The sequence below is a fragment of the Fusarium verticillioides genome, chromosome 1, assembly GCF_000149555.1.
Source record: "Fusarium verticillioides 7600 chromosome 1, whole genome shotgun sequence".
NCBI lineage: Eukaryota > Fungi > Ascomycota > Sordariomycetes > Hypocreales > Nectriaceae > Fusarium > Fusarium verticillioides.
Genome location: NC_031675.1, coordinates 2,297,030 through 2,315,292, shown reverse-complemented (window position 1 = coordinate 2,315,292; position 18,263 = coordinate 2,297,030). Strand labels below are relative to the sequence as shown.

Here is an 18,263-nt window from a genome sequence, read left to right as displayed (position 1 = left end):
GCTTATCTTGGCCAACATTCAACAACTTGTATAACTCGCTTCATGGCTGCCAGGGCTGTCTATGAGATCGTGAAGGATGCGTTGCTTCTGGAGGTCCTGGCGGCAAGGGTTTGTCAAGGACAATGTAGGGAGGGCCAAAGCTCTCTGCAGAATCTGGCCGGTGTCTTGGCCGCCCTCAGTCAGATAACATGCATCGCATGGCATCACGATTTTGACAGATGTGTCTCCCAAAGCACCCATACGGCATCCCATCGACACGTAATCTGATTTGAGCAAGCAAGACTTTGCGTGCTGCATCTCTTGTCGTTCATCACATAGATGTCTCGCTCAGCCCAATCAAGTCAGTTAAGTGCCTGGGACCTGTCTCATACTTTTTGCTTTTGCCAGCAACATGGTCCAGTCATTTCCTCAGCCTGCTTCTCCCCTTGCGTATTCAAGCCTCGACCCTGTCGGATGACCTTTCTAGCCTCCTGCATCTCAAATATTTCTCCACCTCGGAGAAGAAGCTCAATGTCTGATATCCAGCTGCCGCCGTGGGCTCTATAGCGGCTGCATGGGTCGAGTCTCGTTCTGGCGAGACATGCATCAGCCTTTCATGAAAGTATATTTGACCTGTAATAACAGACGGCACGGAGTTGGCTTCCTATTGATCTGAAGATACCCGAAAGATCGCACTTCTCTTCCCGGAGAGCTATTCGGCCTCCACACTCACTACCTCGGCAACAGGGCCAGTGGTAACAAAGGCAAGACTAAGTCAACGGAGATGAGGGAGAGTTAAGTGGGAATACGAGGAAATGATAACGAGATGTCACTCTCTCATGCTCATCAAGGCGTATGGCTCAGATCACCTCTGCCCATGCCCAACTCTTTGGTAAAGCATTCAATGTGTCTCGAGATGTGTGGCCGTTCAGCTAGACATAGACCAGTGTACCTACCATAGGGCCATCGAAGTCGCGCCGACGAGTTATGCATACCATTGGCCGTCGACCCATAAGCTGATCATATGGCTGTCTAGGTGTCCTAATGCCATCGTGCAAGTCATCTGGTGTAACGTTATGAAACCTGATTGAATCGCCAGTGGGAAGAGTAAAATAAGGTTTCACCTCTCCAGCATCTGCTCGTCACTGCATTGAGAGTAAACATTTTCATACTGGTCTAGACTTCAAGGTATCACTCCAGATGTGTCTTTGCTTTCCCGATATCGTGGGTTTACCTTGAACCGTGCAAAAGTTTTCACACGCTCCAATTCTGACTGACCTGCACATAAAGATAGCTTGTTAGATGTTCAGGCGTGTCAGCACAGGCATCGAGAGCGCTTCGAATGATTGGCAAAGCCTTACGAGTGTATATCGAGTTGATAATGGGAAAAGCCCTCCATCTTTGTCGACACAACCACATGCGGCAGTGATCACTCGCCCACATCAGAGATAAGAATGGCTCTTGGCGTCAATTTATGCATAGGTGCAATGTATATGGAACTTGGCGTAGGTATTCGTAGACATTGATGCACGATAAATGAGAGTAAAGTGGTTATACACTATATGATATCGTTGCTCCAGGGACTACATCACTGCGATGCAATTTCTTCCAGGGCCATGCATGTCTCTCATATATAACATCCAAACTAAGGCCAGAGTCATTTTTCCACAGCAAACGCACTATTGCTGAGTCCTGTCCAAACTTCCTTCCGGCAGACCGCTCCTTCATGCAAGTCAACTCATTCAAAAATAAAAGACGTGAGGACCTAAAACTCAAATTCCGGTCTGAACACATCCGGATCGACGCCGGCAACCGTCTTCTCCGCCAAATCCCGGCGACCCATCTGTGTAAAGACACGCCGGAGGGTATCGTACAGGGTGCTGCTCCGGTTTTGCGCCGACATGCGGTCGAGTGTCTCATCGACACCGGAGGCATTATCGCCCAGAATCTCGTACGCCTTGCTCCGGCCGGACTTTTCAATGGCCTTGTGCATCTCCAGAGCGGCCAGGAAGTGGCAGGCAGCCTCATGGTGGCAGTGAATGTTGATGCAGCTGACACCTAGGTTGTAGCGGGCTCGCACAAAGTTGGGAGCCATAGCAAGGGCTTCCTGGTAGGCCGCAATGGCTTCCTCGGAGCGTCCACTATTGGCAAGAGTCGCGCCGAGGCGGTTCCAGAGGAGATGAAGCTGCTCCTGTTGGTTGGATGTACCAGCTTCTGATGAGTGGAGGGCAGACTGGAAGCAATCCACAGCTTTGTCATAATCCTCTGCGCCATAAAAGAGCACTCCAAGGCCTACTTGCACATCGGGATCCATGTGCTCACCGTCCGGGCTCAGCTGGGCCGCCTTGATAAACAGATTTGTCACCTTGTCATGGAGCTGCTGCCGGTCTGTGAAACCCATCTCTGCCGGGGGGTGTAGGTCTTTGGGGTCGAGAATGTTAGGATACTTAACGGACAACCACCTCTCAAGAGTTCGATATGCTGTGCTGTCGTATCCTTCATTGGTGTACGATACAGCCAGGCCCATCAAGGCCGCCAAGTTGTTGGGGTCAAGTTTCAGGGCTTGCTCGAGAGCCCTAATGGCTGCTGTCTCTTTCTCGTTCTGCGCCTGGGCTGTTCCTAAGTAAACCCACGCCTCGGTATGATTAGGATTCTGCTGAACAGCGGATTCGAAGGCCAGCGCGGCCAAGGACAAGTTTCCGCCTTCCCTCATGATGCGTACACCCTCCTCGAAAGCGTTCTTTTCGTCGCGAAAGAAGTTGTCTTGTTCGAATAGGTAGGTTTCGACAGCCGGGTCCCCGAGGCGGCCCCAGTCGCCCATGCCCTCGAAATCGGGCATCATGTTGTTGCTCCATTCGGTATCGAATTGATCAAAGTCTTGTCTAGAAGCAGCCGTCTCAGCTTGTATTCCTCTCCATATAGATTCGAAGTCACCCAACTCATTAGTTTCGGCCGTCAAGCCTTTATCCATTTCGTTAAGCTCCTGCTCTGCGGCATTTGCCTCTTCTTGTTCCTTAGCCTTATCACTATCTTGCAGCTCCATCGAGGCGAACTGCTCCTCCCACTTGTGGTCGTCGAGCTCCACGAGGCGGCCCTTGCCCTTGAGATCCTGCTGTTGTGGTTGGTGCATGGGCTGTTGGTTCTGGTACATAGGTTGAAACATGGGAGTGTAGCCCATCGGCCGGTTCATCATGCCGCCCATCATGGGTCTTTGTTGGTTCATCTGGCTAGGCACGTTGCTTTGCATCGGACTCGCTCTCGCGGAAGAACCTTGTGTGTTAAGCTGCTGAAAACGGGCAAATTCGTCAGCGGTAAATTGCGATTGCGCAGCAGGTGGCGCCTGGAAAGCTGACTCCATCGCTGGCTGGCCATTGAAGTCGTGCGCCCATGTTGGTGACGCCGAGTTGGCTCGCATATGGGATTGGGCTGGGCTAAGAGGGCCCATCTGGCCCGGCTGCATGGGGAATTCTTGCTGGAGGTTTGGGCCTTGGTTAAGGAAGCCGTTCATCATCTACAGCATCAAGATTGGTGTATTAGTAATAGCTTCAACAGCCCTGTATGGCAGCGCACCTCATCCTGGGGCGCATTGGCGCTCTGGCTTCGAAATCCATTGAGCTGTCCTCCAGGCCCTCGACCAACTAGACGATCTTGCTGGAGTGTTCTGTCATTCTGAGTATGCTTATGAAGCTGGCTGAGGGGGTTCGCAGATGTCGAACATTCAGCGCCACCCATAAACGACATGGCGGCTAACGTTCAGTAGGATGAGTCCTGAGTGATCGGGTATGTCGGTAAGCAAAACAAAATTATGAGAGTTTGGAGTCGATGATGAGTTCTCGCTTTATTGATTGAGAAGATATGAGTTGTAGTTTACAGTTCAGATGGAAGAGGGTCGAACTCCTACTGTGAGGTAGCGAAACCCGAAGTGATGCCCGCGCTAACTATGGCGGGGAAAATACCGAGGCTCCGCCGTCTTCTTTACCTTTATCGGCAGTACTTACCGAATATGAAGATAACTGTGCCGCACGTGACTGCGGGGTGGCCATGAGCAGGGGCCTCACCGAGCATACCTAGGTATCAAGGCAAAAGGGGGACTATTATGGGGACCGTTACTTTCGGTGAACGGTGAGTAGCGTGTAGGCTTTATCGATAAGAACATTTTTTTCCTCGGTCCTACTCTCCAAAGGCTACCTACAAGTCAACCTCTCAGTTTTGAAGCCTCATCACCGATCTTTTCAAGGACATCTATTATTCCCAATTTACAAGATGCTCAGACAAGTGTATGTCAAACCGATTGTTCATAACAAGTATGATTTCGTAAACTGACAACCATAAAGTAAACCTCGCAATGCGCGCTCAAAGCGAGCCCTCGAAAAGCGCGAACCCAAGGCAAACGAGAATCCCAAGACGTGCCTCTTCCTCCGCGGAACAACATGCTCTCAGATAATCCAGGATGCTCTCAATGACCTTCATCAGATGCGCCAGCCTCTCGCTAAGAAGTTCACCAAAAAGAACGCCATCCATCCCTTTGACGACGCCGCCTCGCTCGAGTTTTTCTCCGAAAAGAACGACGCCAGTCTCCTCGTTTTTGGTAGCAGCCAGAAGAAGCGTCCTCACACCTTGACTTTTGTTCGCACCTTTGGTTACAAGGTTCTTGACATGCTTGAGCTCTACCTCGACCCAGAGAGCTTCCGTGCTATTGCTCAGTTCAAGACGAAGAAATTCGCCATTGGCCTGCGGCCCATGATCTTGTTCGCTGGTACTGCTTTCGAGAGCCCTGTCAGCAACGAGTTCACCCTTGCGAAGAGCATGCTCCTTGATTTCTTCAAGGGCGAGCCCAGCGACAAGATTGACGTCGAGGGTCTCCAGTACATCATCTCCATTAGCGCAGAGGATAGCACTGGCGACGGTGATGTTAAGCCCGCTATCCACTTGCGAGTCTACACCATCAGCACCAAGCGATCAGGCCAGCGTCTTCCCCGTGTCGAGGTTGAGGAGATTGGTCCTCGCATGGATTTCCGTGTCGGCCGAGTCAGGGAGCCCGATGAGTCGATGCTCAAGGAGGCCCTAAAGAAGCCTCGCGGGACCGAGGAGCGCACCAAGAAGAACATCACAACTGATTCTATGGGTGACAAGATTGGCCGCGTGCATCTGGGCAAGCAGGATCTCAGCGAGCTGCAGCTCCGCAAGATGAAGGGTCTGAAGCGAAGTCGAAAGGATGCCGAAGATGCGGTGGATGTCGTTGAGGAGAAGGAGGAGTCCAAGAGGATAAAGCAATAGTACATGTATGGCATTGCATGCTTGGAGTTGGGCGTCTAGGAAAAGGTCTTGTAAAGGCCACGTCAATCATTGATTTACTGGGTTCCATCCCTAGATATGACAGGTCCTGTCGTATCTCTAATTGAAGTTTCTGATATTGCTGTCATTTATCTGGGCATGATGATCCCGATGCTGTCATCTCTCCTCTGAAAGTCAGTCATACTGTCTAGATACAACTGCTTGAGGCAAGACTAGTGCTCTTTATATGTCCCAATCATTACAAGGATCGCTCGCTGAACGATATCAAATACATGACTACTACATTCGAGGCCCCGAATCGCATCTCTCTTTTTGTAACGACATTATATACTAATTAAACCGAGACCAAAGTGGAAGGCCCCGCTTCCAGCGACGGCCTGGACACTTGTGCTGGGTATGCAATATGGAGCATTGAAACCATAAGCCCAAACATTTGTTGGGCGTGTTTGATATAATTGTACTGTTTCCCGTGCCTGGCTGAACCCTTTCAACTCGTAAGTCATGATCAATGATGGGCTTGCCAGTATGCTGAATAACACAATGGCCAAGTCCTGTGGGTGCCTGGCAAAGAATCTCGAACATTAAGCTTTTCCTTACTCGGTAGATTATCACGCCGAGAATCAAGTCCGACTGTAAGGCGCTATATACTCTCCTACACAAGTGGTCATTCGGGCCATCTCGTCGTGACATAATCACTGATTCCAATTGCGAGGAAATGGTCGTGGATCATCAAGTGGAGGGATGTTGGCCGTCCTCTAATGTCGACTGCTGATGGAAAGCATTTCTTGCTGACTAGCGACATGCTGAAGCTGGTTACCAACAAGATATTGAAAGGGCCGCGAGACCAGCTCTAAGCCCTAAGGCCCGGCCATCATGGCTTTGCATAGCTGCCACGATCCTTCAGTCAGGTGAGTCAGGAACGATGAGGTCCTCGTCCGCGATGGGAATAGGAGGCTGCGCATGCTGGTGTAACATCTCGGCGAATATCTCAATGTGCTGTGTCATGGAGCCAACAGTTTGTTGCTCTGGCGCCTGCTCTTCGAGTTCAGTGCCCCAGATGTCTTGTGGGATAGAGCTGCCATCCAACAAAGCGATCCTTATTGGCCACTCAAGGTGCCGCCACCACTTAGATCCGGGCTCGAATAAGCTGACTAGGCCCATGACCTCTCGACGAGCCACATCTTGCAACCACCATACGTTATCCATTCGCTTCAGCAACGCAAAGAAGCAAGCAAGGATGGCGAGAGCACGGGGGCGCCTTGCATCAACAAGATCAACGTAGCGCTTCGAAACAGTAGCAGGGAAGGTGAGTGCGGCAGCCGCGTGATAGTTTTTATGCGCCCAGTTGAGCACGCTGACGGCATGTGAGTAAGCTTGAGTGGTAGTCGACAGCAAACGAGGATCTTCGTTCATTAATTCATCGTTCAACCCTTCTAGCATATGACCGAAGAATGAGTCAGGCGAGCGCGGGTTGAGGTTCAGTTGGAAACCAGGTTGTGAATCAATGACAACTTTGACGATGTCGCTGTGGTGGATCCATTGCCACGAGTTTGCGACGACGGTCTTGACGCCTTGAAAAGCGTGGAACCAGGAGAGCGGCGGCACATATCTGCTCGTTGAATCCCCAGGGGCAGAATCACCGTCGTCCTTGACAAAGATGCGCGAGGCACTTGCTTGGAAAGCAATGAGCGTCGCTGTGAGGAACAAAGCCTCCGCATTGTCAGGCGTAATGCCCGAACCCAGCGACGCCCCGAATGCAGAAAGAGAGGAGGCCGAGTAGGCATGTGAAGCGCGCACCAATGCTTTGTCATTCGGAGACATTGAACGTAGATGAAGGGCTGCGACAGACAAGATGGCGTCGGCGAGATACGTCTTGCCGTTGCCAGAGAAGGCCATCTGTGGGACGGCACGCTGCCAGATATCCTCGGCGGCAGGCGAGTTGGTCAGGAGCGTCTTGGAGGTGACATTTGTATAGTGATGCATCAAACGCAGCTCGAGCATTCGTTCGCCATGATCTACGGTGTTGGTGGACGAGCTTATCGAAGGTTGCGAGTAGACGGAAGTCGGAGGAGAAGGATTTGGTCGCGGCGCTCTTGCTGGACTTGAAGGGGCACGTGGGCGTGGTAGCGGAGTTCTGGGAACAGAATTGAAGTTGACGGTCGGCGCAGGCGAGGGAGTAGGTGCGCCGATGCTCTCAGTACTGGTATTAGTTGATATAGCAAGTTCTTCGAGGACATCGGGGTTGCTGAAATCGCAAGGAACTCCGTGCTTGGCACAGTTACCACATCGTGGGTGAACCTCGTCGCACTACAACCAATGGGAATTTCGAGTCAGCCCAGGCGTCCAAAAAGATCATAAGTCTGAGGGCGATTCGAGCCAATGCGAAGAATGTTTATGTCTGAACGACAAGCGCGAAATATGGTGCGATGCGTTGAGGCATAAGCAGAGGACCGGTAAAACCTACTTTTATCTTCCTATTTTTGCACCTCCGACAACCCGCCCGAGACTTTTTGTGGGAGCGTCGAGGAGGCATGATGGATTGAGAAAGGGGGCAAAGGAGGAAGAGATATGTAATTTGTTTGTTTCACGTATCGCTTGTCAACAATTTCCCTGGAAACGTATGGAGAGGACCCTGGAATGTGAGTAGAATCGCAGCATGGCCGCAGAGGCAGGGGGCCTCTCTATACGGTTGGCTTTGGGTAAAGGAGAAGCAACAGCAGAGAGCAGAGAAGGAAGAGAGATTATTATAAGGAAGAGAATTCCATGACGCGTGTTGAAGGACGAAGAGAGGCGAAATCGTGGTTGAGCACGAAACGGTAAAGCTTTTCGAACTTGGGGGCAGAAGAAGCTGGCAGTTAGTTACTGCTGAGATTCCCCGTTTCGAGCAAGTGCGGTGAAGGAGACTCTGGTGCTATTGTGATGTGATGAGATGCAAATGAGGGCAGAAGAGATGCAGCCAGCAGCCACCGCGCACCATGGAGTGGAGGGGCGGTCCCGTCGGCAGGACAGCCTAGTGGAGCTTGGAGAGTCGAGTAAGGGCCCTGGTTCAGCGCAGTTCTAACCTGTCATGGCCTTCTGTTGACATCTACAGCGAATTAGATGGGAGTTAGGAAGGCTGCACTGCCACAGCAAGTCAACAGGACAGGGATATGGGCCCTGTCCTGTCGTGTGCTCCCCGTCCATTCTGTTCTGCTCTGCTCCCCGAGCCCTCCTGATACCTATTGCTGTACATGACGGGGATGCTGTTGGTATCAGCTTCTCGTTGTGGATCCCGAACATCGACGCTTTGTTGATTGTGCCCTTCGCCCTTCGCCTAAGGGACCACGTAGGCAGGTGGACTGAGGATAACATAAAAAAGGATGAGGACGGCCCGGATACCACCAGATGGTTTTCAGTTCTTTGATCATCTTAAACTCTATGGCACAATGGGCTGAACGACAGACAGACAGGTCGTAGAGGACCCTGTGACGGGAGAGACATCCATACTCAGACACCTGCAAAAAGGTCACACAGACTGAAAGATTACGCATGGATCCCTATCCAGGCGTACTATGGCGTATTCCAACCAACATGACAGCCTCAAAGCCACTTCAGCTCAGACTCATCTTGATGTCAATCGGATGAGATAAGTTGTTCCGGCTGAGGCTGTGTTAATTGGACGTCAATGGCAACTGTGACGGGTAGATAGATAACGGATGCATCAAGATATTAATCTTCCGCCCAAGAGAGGTACTAGGTACTGTACCTAAACTGCAGAATATGGTGGGTTCTCCCTCTGTCGGATATTGGGATGGTTTGGTGGTCCGATCGTATCATGAGATCTCCCATCTTTTGGGGACACGGGACGATGGCGTCCAATGAGACCACCGACATCCTGTCAGACTGAGAAAACGTTGAGCCGTCGGGGATGTGGTTATTCCGAGGGTTAGGATGAAGGATTCAAGACATCTAGTAACTACTTGTAGATTTGGATGACGTTTCGAGATTAATTGATGGATGCATTAAACTACTATTATGATGCATTTTCAAATTGATCTGCGGACTCCGTACTCGTATCATAATGTCTGTTACAGGCTAGTCACCTTCCTACCTTGGTAGGCAGATTTAGTCCCCTCTTGTCCAAGGGAGGGCGCAAAAGCTGATAGGCACAGTAGATAGTGCAAACAGAAGCCAGCCGGTCCAGGCATTGTCTACCTTTACTTCCATATAGGTTGTGTCCAAAATGCACGGGAACAGAGTATGGCATATAAGGTACTTTAGCATATTTTATGTCTAAAGGCCATAAGGCTTTTACAACAATATTATGTATCTCTGAAAGAAAAAGCCAGAGTTAGTCCCCTCATTCCATAACTACCTATTCTTACTGGTACAAGGGGCCATGCAATGGATGTTTTTTCAAGGGTGCTGCTTGTCATGACTATCGGTTAAGGCAGAAAAACAAGGCTAAGGCATTACCTAGTAGAATTGTCAATTCGGTCCAACATCCATCACTTGCTTGACAACTCCTTCATATTACAATCTTTGAACTTCCTCAATCCATGCCCATTTAGTATACCGCATCTTCTTTGGTAGACTCGGCGAACGATAAACACACTAAACTATGTACTAAATTTGGTCTTGTCTGTAATCTGTTGGTGCCAGCATTAGATCTGCTGACTCCATTTCCGGGCGGGCATGACGACACGAAACAATCACGACATCGTCGACCTGCAAGGAACCGCTTATCTTTTATGGCAGCTTTCTCCAGGTGTGTGAGACTTTTGCGGGGGACACGGGACAATCACAAATGCATTCAGCCTCTGTACCTAATAAGAATTGTGTTGCAGCCACACAAAGAGTTCGGTAAGAAAGAGGTTGTACACACCAACGGAACAAATCCTTGCACGGGATGTCGGTTATGGATTCTATTTGACGATCACGGCTTGAGTTGATGCACTGATTCCAAAGCAAACGGCGGAATTCTCATTATCAGATAAACACAATGTGACGCGAGTTTCGCAGGCACCTAGGTTACTCGAAAACGTTGCGGCCATATCGGCGCAATACTCTGTAAATATCACCGAAACGAGTAGGCGAGTTAGTAAGTATGTATCCTGGTGAAACTATACATATAGGTACTAGGTAGATTGCATGTCAGACATGGCGCGGCTTACAGCCAGCGAGAACCGTACTATCGTACCAAAGACAGGTTCTCCCTTCTATCACGACATCGAGCACATGATGCGCCAGAGCCTCACCGATCAAAGGTTCTCTGTTAGCTGGGCTGACTAAAACGCTTGAAGACTTTCCTCCGTTGTATCTCACGGTGAAATGATGGATACAAGAACACCCCCCTCCACTCATCGCCGAAAGGACCGCATCTGCCCGCCGCAAACCCGACAGGCAATAATAGAAAACATCGAATGGTAAGTTATTCGCGCGCCTTGCGCCAGGGAAATAATATGATACAAACCCGATACATGTAAGCCATCAAGGACACAGGTAGGGAGGGGACCTTTGTTGCTGCAGTGGCGCCAAATCGCCATGGATGGAATACAGATACCTAGATACTGCTTCTGTAAGCAGCTTTTCCATGCCACATTTGTCATTGAGGCCAAGGGAATCAGTTCGGGCACGCCGCAAGGTTACCCAAACAGGCATTTACTTGTCAAACCGTCAGTTGCAGTCCATACACTTTTGGGCATTGGACTTCGGCCGTTTTCCTTTCTTTCTATCCATCCAATGGATGACGAAAGGCACAAGAGGCGGCGCCATCCGGGCCATCGGTCAGGGTACGAGGCTGTACATGAAATATCACCCAACGTTGAGATGGACTTGGGTGGAGGGGCAAGTAGACTTGATGTATACCAATTGAGTCTTGTGTAATCCATTGCCTCGTTGTTCTACCTTCTGGTGTATCTGTTTGACTTACAAATGCTTGGAATGGAACAAGCCATAGAAGTCAATTCATCTAATCCAATTGTGCAACCCAGACGCTAGAAATGGAAATTCGATATAAATCATGAGAGCCCTTTTTTTTTCCTTCGCTGAACCCTTCCATGATTCCACAATCCCAGCATCCCAATCTGTCTAAATGATCCTTAAGCCGACGATATTTGGATCTGTACTTTATACACCGAGAGCCGATACCCGACCACGAAAAAAACACAACCCAGCCAAAGTTGCATATTTTTTTGGCACGCGAGTCACTCACTAATTAATTCTTTTTACGTTGATTTACTCTCTGGGCCATGCATTATTAATCTATTGAGTCAATTTCCCCGACAAGTTGACATCTCATCATTGTCTTTTTGACTTTTGAAACTCTCGATCCCTTGCTCAAGAGGCTGCTGTGACGTGATCGTCAAGGTTCCAAACCCACCTGCTCTAGACCTCTGAGACTTTCTGTCTGTTTTATTATCGACGACACAACATTGCTCCTTCAGGACTAAACTCTACGCCCTCCTCCTTTTGCGCATCATCTCGACCCTGGATCGCGTCAAACCGAGGCTTCCCTTTGTTTCTCTGTACCTTAACTTGGCGCAGCAGAATTGCATCCAGTACATTACCTACCTACCTAGCTCTCATATAAAAAGGGTCCCCTCTCACGTTCCCCATACCTATTACATTACAACACAACAGACCAGGGCAACACAGGAAAAGGGGAAAAAAGGCTTTTTTCCCTCTTTTTTTTTTTACCCTTCAGCCCCGCCTGGACCTCCACTTGCTTGTCGCTAAAGCCCAGAGTTTATATCTATATCAACATCTCTGTCACAACATCCATCCCACCTCAACCTCTCTTCCTTGCTTCACCTAAACTCGCCGATTTTCTTCAGCTTTTCTTCGGCCTCGTATCTCTAGACCCTATCGAGGCTCAATTATACACCTCTCCCTCTTTCACACTTCCAGTCAACCCTCAGCTACAATGTCGGCTGCTCCTCTCAATTCGGACCCTGTGGCCACCCCACCTCGCCCTCCGTCCCCCGTCCACAGCTTCGGTACTCTCGCCGTCCACGCCGGCGCTCCACATGACCCCGCTACCGGCGCCGTGATTGAGTCCATCTCTCTGTCGACCACATTTGCTCAGTCCGCCGTTGGCAAGCCTGTTGGCGAGTATGAGTACTCCCGATCCGCCAACCCCAACCGTACCAACTTCGAGACCGCTGTCGCTGCTCTCGAGCACGCCAAGTACGCCCTCGCCTTCTCTTCCGGTTCCGCCACCACCGCCACTATCCTCCAGAGTCTCGCTGCCGGCAGCCATGTCATCTCCGTATCCGATGTCTACGGAGGTACCCACCGATACTTCACTCAGGTCGCAAAGGCCCACGGCGTCAAGGTGACCTTCACACCAGAGATCGAGGTCGATATCAGTGAGCACATTACTCCCGATACCCGTCTGATCTGGATCGAGAGTCCTAGCAATCCAACCCTGCGCCTTGTCGATGTCCGAGCTGTTGTTTCTGAGGCCCACAAGCACGGCGTCCTCGTCGTTGTTGACAACACCTTCCTGTCTCCTTACGTCCAGAATCCGCTCGATTTCGGTGCCGACATCGTTGTCCACAGTGTTACCAAGTACATCAACGGTCACAGTGATGTCGTCATGGGTGTTGCTGCTTTCAACAGCGACGAGCTCAAGAACCGTCTAAGCTTCCTTCAGAACGCCATTGGCGCGGTGCCCTCAGCATTTGACTCCTGGCTTGCTCACCGTGGTCTGAAGACTCTGCATCTGCGAGCTCGTGAGGCCAGCCGCAACGCCGACGCCGTGGCTCGAGCTCTCGAGGCTTCTCCTCTAGTCATTGCCGTCAACTACCCCGGTCTTGACTCTCACCCTCACCGACATATCGCCAAGAAGCAGCATCGTGATGGTCTGGGTGGCGGCATGCTCTCATTCCGCATCCAAGGCGGTCACGCTGCCGCTGAGCGTTTCTGCCAGGTGACAAAGATCTTCACTCTCGCTGAGAGTCTCGGTGGTGTTGAGAGTCTGGTCGAAGTTCCCAGCAGCATGACTCATGCTGGTATCCCTCGAGATCAGCGTGAGGCTGTCGGTATTTTCGACGACCTTGTTCGCATCAGCTGCGGTGTTGAGGACGCCCAGGACCTCACCAATGACGTTCTCCAAGCCCTCGAGAAGGCTACATCCGCGGTCAAGACCAACGGTTTCAACGGTAACGGCAATGGCGTCAACGGCTCCTAGGCGCATGTCCTAATGGTTTTTCCCATTCGGTTTTCGTTTATTTAGAAGAAGATGATCTATGATGACACCTTATGAGATTTATTTCCTTTGTTTGAGGATGGTCTAAAAGCAAATAAAAAGATAGGGGCGTGCTTCATTTAAGGCCCCCCCCCCCCCTGGGTTGGCATTTTATATAGCGGCTATGGTCAAGACTGATGCAAATCGCATCTCTCTGTTATTGAGGCTTGAATGACAAGCTACCTGAAGAATATTATTTCGATTTCTCAAGGTAGTCTATAGCCAATGGGTCGTGGTATCTCGTCGTGACATGGGTGCCCCCGACTCATCATTAAATATGTTCATCGTCAGAAGGTGGGATATTAAACAAGTTTTCCGTGAACTCGTTTGCCATACTATTCTCGGCAGACCACTCGTTGCGACGCCGGTGTATCTCACTCATGCCTTCACATGCTGTCTCGGCGATAAAATGTAACTCATCAAGAGTGTTGGAGTTGCAATTTGGGAATACGCCGTCGATGCTGCGTTGCCACTCTGACGTTGAGTTTGCGACAGCCGTCTGGTACGCATTAGTATCGTATTCAACCACCCCCAGTGCACGATTCCGTGGGAGCAGGTTGTTAAGAAGACTGTCAAACAGAGCGTCCGCAGGAAGGTATTCGACTGCATCTTTAGTGAGAGGCGTAGGTTGGCGAATTCCCATGACCACTTCAACAAAGCGCTGGGAGATGCTTCGACCAAGACCACAAGGGTCAATAAGGTCAAACTCTGGCTGTGTGGGCATATCTTCGAGCATGTAATGGTCGTAGGCCAAGAAGGATGCTCGGCAGATTCTCAGATGTGGTGTTGCACATCTCAGCGCCATAGCAATCCAATGGCAGTCATCCCCTGGACGTTGGTTGGGCATACCGACCCAAAGGATTTTCTTAGAATCCTCGTTCCAGTCGCGCGATTGCTCAACCTTTAGATATACTTCGTTCAAATAAAGCTCTCGAAGTGTGGTTCCAAAATTCTCCGCAGTACGGACAAATACCTCTGGGCACAACTCGATCCGCTTGAGCTCCAAGCATGTGAGATTGGAGTGTATGACACTAGGCGCCGGTAGTGACTTTGCACGCCACTCGTCGACAGGCATCTGCCAGAATTTCGTCTGTTTCAGACCTCGTGGTGGGCGATCATCGTGGTCCATCCCTACCAAGCAGAGACTCTTGAGCTCTCCCGCATTCTCCACAAGGTTCCAAAGGCAGGATCCGAATAGTCCCGCGGTTATGGGCTCGTTCTCGTGTCGCCGTAACGTCAAGACGAGGTGTTCCAATACCTCCAAAACTTTCATGATGTTCATCACATCGATCGGGTTCATCCAGAGGTGACGTATGGCTACATCGGTCACATTCTCTACGACAAGTGTATTGAGCTTTGCTGAGTCTTCCTCGGGTCGCTGCGCAAAGGCTTTCAGTGTGTTGGCCAGGATCATCGTGGCGGCGTTACAATGGCGGCCGACGAGCTGGAAGGGGAGGTTAAGTCGTAGACGGTCAACGTCACGGCAATAGAATAGCATCTCCTCGACCTTCTCGTAGTAATCCGTCTCCGTGAACGATGTTTCATTCATGCAGTACTTTTTGTGTAGTGTTTGACAAAAGTCCGCCATGGACGGAACTCGTGCAAATACGGTATCAAGGAACTCGACTTCCACTGGCAATGATCATTTAGCCACCACACATGCGCGGGCCCCGGGTCGAATACTCACGGTCATCTCTCAGAACCATCAGGTCAATATATAGGCTCTTGCAATGATAGCCTATCGTCTGGAGTGCGTCTATTTGTGGATGTTCTATACCGCTTGTCTTGCTCAGGCGCGAGAATTCCAGGTCCAGAGTCCGGCATGCGAACGGCTTAAGAATCTGGTCGAAGACGCGGCAAACGAGCCGAAGATCGAGGACTGCATTCTTGGGGCCATATTCGATACATTGCTGAAGTATCGCATCGATCAGTTCGCGCGGTAGGCGATTCATGATAAACAATGTCTTGTGTGGTTCTGCGAATAGAGTTGGCTGATTGCGGGTAGGGGAGGAATTAGAGGGGTCAGCAGCAGTTGATGTGCATCGAGCGCTACTATGCGGCTTCACAGTTCATTCGAGAATTGCATTAAAGGCCCTTATTTTTGTCTAACATAGCTCAGCAAGCCTGTATCGTAGGGGCAGAGAGCGTCAGACACACGTACTAAGGGCCGTGAGTACCCAGGAGGTAGGTAGTTGAAGTTGGAGTTGTAAGGTTGGGCAATCAGCCAATGGAGTTCAGGAGCTGAGATGATCATCATGCAGGGACCCGACCGCGTTACTTAATGCCGCCAGGGGAGCTCTCCACCCCCACTGATTCCAGGCTTTACATTTGGTAGAGCGCTAATGAAGTTAGCTACCCTAGATCCAACTACCTCTACCATCTGAAAGTGATTTTCCTATGTCCTCTCCAGTTGATAGAAACGCCAGCTCCTACCTTACCCGGTTCTTTCATCTTATGTCTCCCTGAAACATCTTGTGATGAAGAATGGAAGAGTCTCATTCGTGGCCCAGGAGCAGCTGGGCGGTGGAGGTGTGTTATCAACGATATAGGTAGCTAAAGGGATATGACAGTACCTAATGTTGGAATAAAAATCCAGGAAGTCAGTTGAACTTGTCGAACAGTAGGAACGAACAATCCTCCAACCCAAAGCAAGCCCAAAACTCTTCACAAAAAGGGGTAACAACGAGCCTAGTTGAACCCTCTGAAAGCCGAAGACTCGAAAGTTGGTGTTACGAATGTTCCATGATGACGAACATTTGTGTTGTCTTAGATATGGCAGAAAACCACATGGGACTCGGAAAATCGTGCCGAGCTGCTAGGGAATGCAACGAGATGCTCATATAAGACCGTGATTACTCTCTGATCGAGACGGAAAAAACGGCACCATGTTGTGCCCTTAGAAAAGGAGTATTGCTTTTACGGAATATCGGCAGACATAAACTGGAACAAACATGAAGCCATTGGTTCCAGCCGTGTGAGAGCCAGTTCAACTCAAATCTACTCTTGTCATATGCTGTACGCGTAGGTCGATGACAACGCCGGAACGGCCCCCTTGGTAGCAGTTGAGGAGAGGTGAAGTTTGAAGGCGGCTGGCTAGTAACGTTAGCCATCCGCGATGTGCAGGGGCGCTAAAAGAGTCCAGCTGCAAGCCTGGGCAACGTCCGCGCTCCCCCCTAGCTCAACGAGTGCCAACAGCAAGAGCCCTCGTGATAAGAGTATGAGAGGCTGGCCCCTCGGAGGACAAGAAAACACTGAACCTTGATATAAGGTGTCAAAATAAACTTAGCAAAGAGTCCCCTAAGCTTAGGCTATATTTATCTAAGTATTTTTATCACTTAGGGTCAAGGTCTTGAGTTTTCTTTCCTCCCTGAGGCTGGTCAACCAAAGAGCTCCAGCTGCCAGGAGCAAAGGCAAAAGAAAGCCACCTCCTACGGTAGCTGTGGTACCAAATTGATGGTCACAGATAGGATTCGAATCATCTAGCCTCTGACCGTTCTCTCCTCTCGCCGGTAAAATGGTACTTAGTAGCCAACAACTGAAGATTCGAATCGTAGGGAATGATATCTCCACAGCCATATAACCTCGCTGGGTCATAGTCCTGAATATTTCTATGCTGCCAAGGTGAATTCCAAACCAAGAAGCCATGCCCTCCCTGATGGGCAACTTACATACGACAGCAGCCACAGATACTGTACTCTGTACTAAGTACGTGGCGCTGAGTTGATCTGTCTGGGGTGCTAGTGAAGTTTCTCATTGGTGAAAACTGACACAAGCTTGTCAACAAGGCCTCGTCTGAAAGCCGGCCTCGGTTTCATCGTGGGAAATTGATAATCAATGAACGATGTGGACTTCCCAGGCCGTGGCCCCTTAACCTGGCCAAGATAAACCAACTCCAGATCAACTCCATACACAGACTGCCAGTGACTTCAAGAAGAAAACAGCCTGTTGACACCCGAACAGGGTAGGAAAAATGGCCAGATTAGTTCGTGACGGGGATAATGGAGTGACGCACTTTACATGGGACGAGACAAGGGCCAAGGGAACGCGGACCAAGGGTGGATAAGGAATTGCGCTAACCAAGTCTTTTATCATCCACTTGTCACTATGCTTGTTGATGAGCTGCTTCTTCAGTGAAAAGCGAGAGGGGGAAAATAAAATACAATTACGGGGCATTTTACTTCTCTGCCAGATGTGAAGAGTCTCGAAATTACCGAAAACCGATAAAACAGACATGAGGTCTCTTTACTGACAAAGGGATTCGACTCCCAAAACCACTTCGAAACTCCTGTATCATAATTTAAAGAAATGGCATGCAAGGGCTGTAAATGAAAGTATGTATAGATAGACATGGTGGATGGAGATAACCTACCCGACACGAACAAAAGGTCCGAGTGTCTGATACAACCATCGGCGCTGAAATGCCGTGACCCCGTTGGAGCAAGAGTCGCATCTTGGCGAATTTTTTTCTCCATGAGCAAGTGACATGATAATGAAAATTGCCTCTGCCTTTTCCCGTTTGTTCCGGAATAGCGCGTCTGGGCAGATCAGTCTCCATTTCTTTTAGTCGCGCAGCAAAACCAGCCTCTCGCCAAGTAAACATTGCCCAGCCAACCCCCTCTGTCGCAGCTGTAGCAGAGATAGAATCTTGAAGTGTGTAGACTACTCCGTGTTGAGAAACAATCATGCTTCTGCTCCTGTGCTTGTTTCTGCTGCGAGCACCGCAAAATACAGTGATATGGTAGACCAGTAACATGATGGT

At 50.1% G+C, this 18,263-nt stretch overlaps 6 protein-coding genes across 18 annotated transcripts; 2 read left to right on the top strand and 4 right to left on the bottom strand.

The window, feature by feature from the left end:
* Window positions 1-1,385: 1,385 nt before the first annotated feature.
* FVEG_01301 (hypothetical protein) lies at window positions 1,386-3,980 on the bottom strand. Of its 2 annotated transcripts, XM_018888188.1 has the most exons (3): window positions 3,550-3,980; window positions 2,919-3,490; window positions 1,386-2,861 (listed from the first exon to the last, which is right to left on the bottom strand). In XM_018888188.1, the coding sequence occupies exons 1-3, from the start codon at window positions 3,718-3,720 to the stop codon at window positions 1,745-1,747; spliced, it is 1,860 nt and encodes a 619-aa protein (XP_018744044.1). In that variant the 5' UTR covers window positions 3,721-3,980; the 3' UTR covers window positions 1,386-1,744. The 2 variants fall into 2 exon arrangements, with proteins under 2 accessions (XP_018744044.1, XP_018744043.1); XM_018888187.1 differs by having other exon boundaries at window positions 1,386-3,490.
* FVEG_01302 (valyl-tRNA synthetase) lies at window positions 3,880-5,493 on the top strand. Its single transcript, XM_018888189.1, has 2 exons — window positions 3,880-4,256; window positions 4,314-5,493. The coding sequence occupies exons 1-2, from the start codon at window positions 4,243-4,245 to the stop codon at window positions 5,254-5,256; spliced, it is 957 nt and encodes a 318-aa protein (XP_018744045.1). The 5' UTR covers window positions 3,880-4,242; the 3' UTR covers window positions 5,257-5,493.
* FVEG_01303 (hypothetical protein) lies at window positions 4,027-8,969 on the bottom strand. Its single transcript, XM_018888190.1, has 2 exons — window positions 7,739-8,969; window positions 4,027-7,581 (listed from the first exon to the last, which is right to left on the bottom strand). The coding sequence occupies exons 1-2, from the start codon at window positions 7,805-7,807 to the stop codon at window positions 6,175-6,177; spliced, it is 1,476 nt and encodes a 491-aa protein (XP_018744046.1). The 5' UTR covers window positions 7,808-8,969; the 3' UTR covers window positions 4,027-6,174.
* On the top strand, window positions 8,617-17,779 carry FVEG_01304 (cystathionine gamma-lyase). 9 transcript variants are annotated; one of them, XM_018888199.1, is made up of 5 exons: window positions 8,617-9,368; window positions 9,429-9,603; window positions 9,648-15,443; window positions 15,510-15,688; window positions 15,766-17,779. In XM_018888199.1, the coding sequence occupies exon 3, from the start codon at window positions 12,179-12,181 to the stop codon at window positions 13,445-13,447; it is 1,269 nt and encodes a 422-aa protein (XP_018744055.1). In that variant the 5' UTR covers window positions 8,617-9,368; window positions 9,429-9,603; window positions 9,648-12,178; the 3' UTR covers window positions 13,448-15,443; window positions 15,510-15,688; window positions 15,766-17,779. The 9 variants fall into 9 exon arrangements, with proteins under 9 accessions (XP_018744055.1, XP_018744054.1, XP_018744052.1 ...); XM_018888198.1 differs by having other exon boundaries at window positions 9,429-15,443; XM_018888196.1 differs by having other exon boundaries at window positions 8,617-9,603.
* On the bottom strand, window positions 11,483-16,054 carry FVEG_01305 (hypothetical protein). Of its 2 annotated transcripts, XM_018888201.1 has the most exons (3): window positions 15,666-15,709; window positions 15,192-15,609; window positions 11,483-15,136 (listed from the first exon to the last, which is right to left on the bottom strand). In XM_018888201.1, the coding sequence occupies exons 2-3, from the start codon at window positions 15,454-15,456 to the stop codon at window positions 13,776-13,778; spliced, it is 1,626 nt and encodes a 541-aa protein (XP_018744057.1). In that variant the 5' UTR covers window positions 15,457-15,609; window positions 15,666-15,709; the 3' UTR covers window positions 11,483-13,775. The 2 variants fall into 2 exon arrangements, with proteins under 2 accessions (XP_018744057.1, XP_018744056.1); XM_018888200.1 differs by having other exon boundaries at window positions 15,192-16,054.
* FVEG_14805 (hypothetical protein) lies at window positions 16,770-17,698 on the bottom strand (the record flags this gene model as incomplete). Of its 3 annotated transcripts, XM_018903806.1 has the most annotated exons (2): window positions 16,770-17,112; window positions 17,173-17,698. In XM_018903806.1, the coding sequence occupies one exon, from the start codon at window positions 17,096-17,098 to the stop codon at window positions 16,823-16,825; it is 276 nt and encodes a 91-aa protein (XP_018744059.1). The 3 variants fall into 3 exon arrangements, with proteins under 3 accessions (XP_018744059.1, XP_018744058.1, XP_018744060.1); XM_018903805.1 differs by having other exon boundaries at window positions 16,770-17,698; XM_018903807.1 differs by lacking the exon at window positions 16,770-17,112 and having other exon boundaries at window positions 17,402-17,677.
* Window positions 17,780-18,263: the final 484 nt, after the last annotated feature.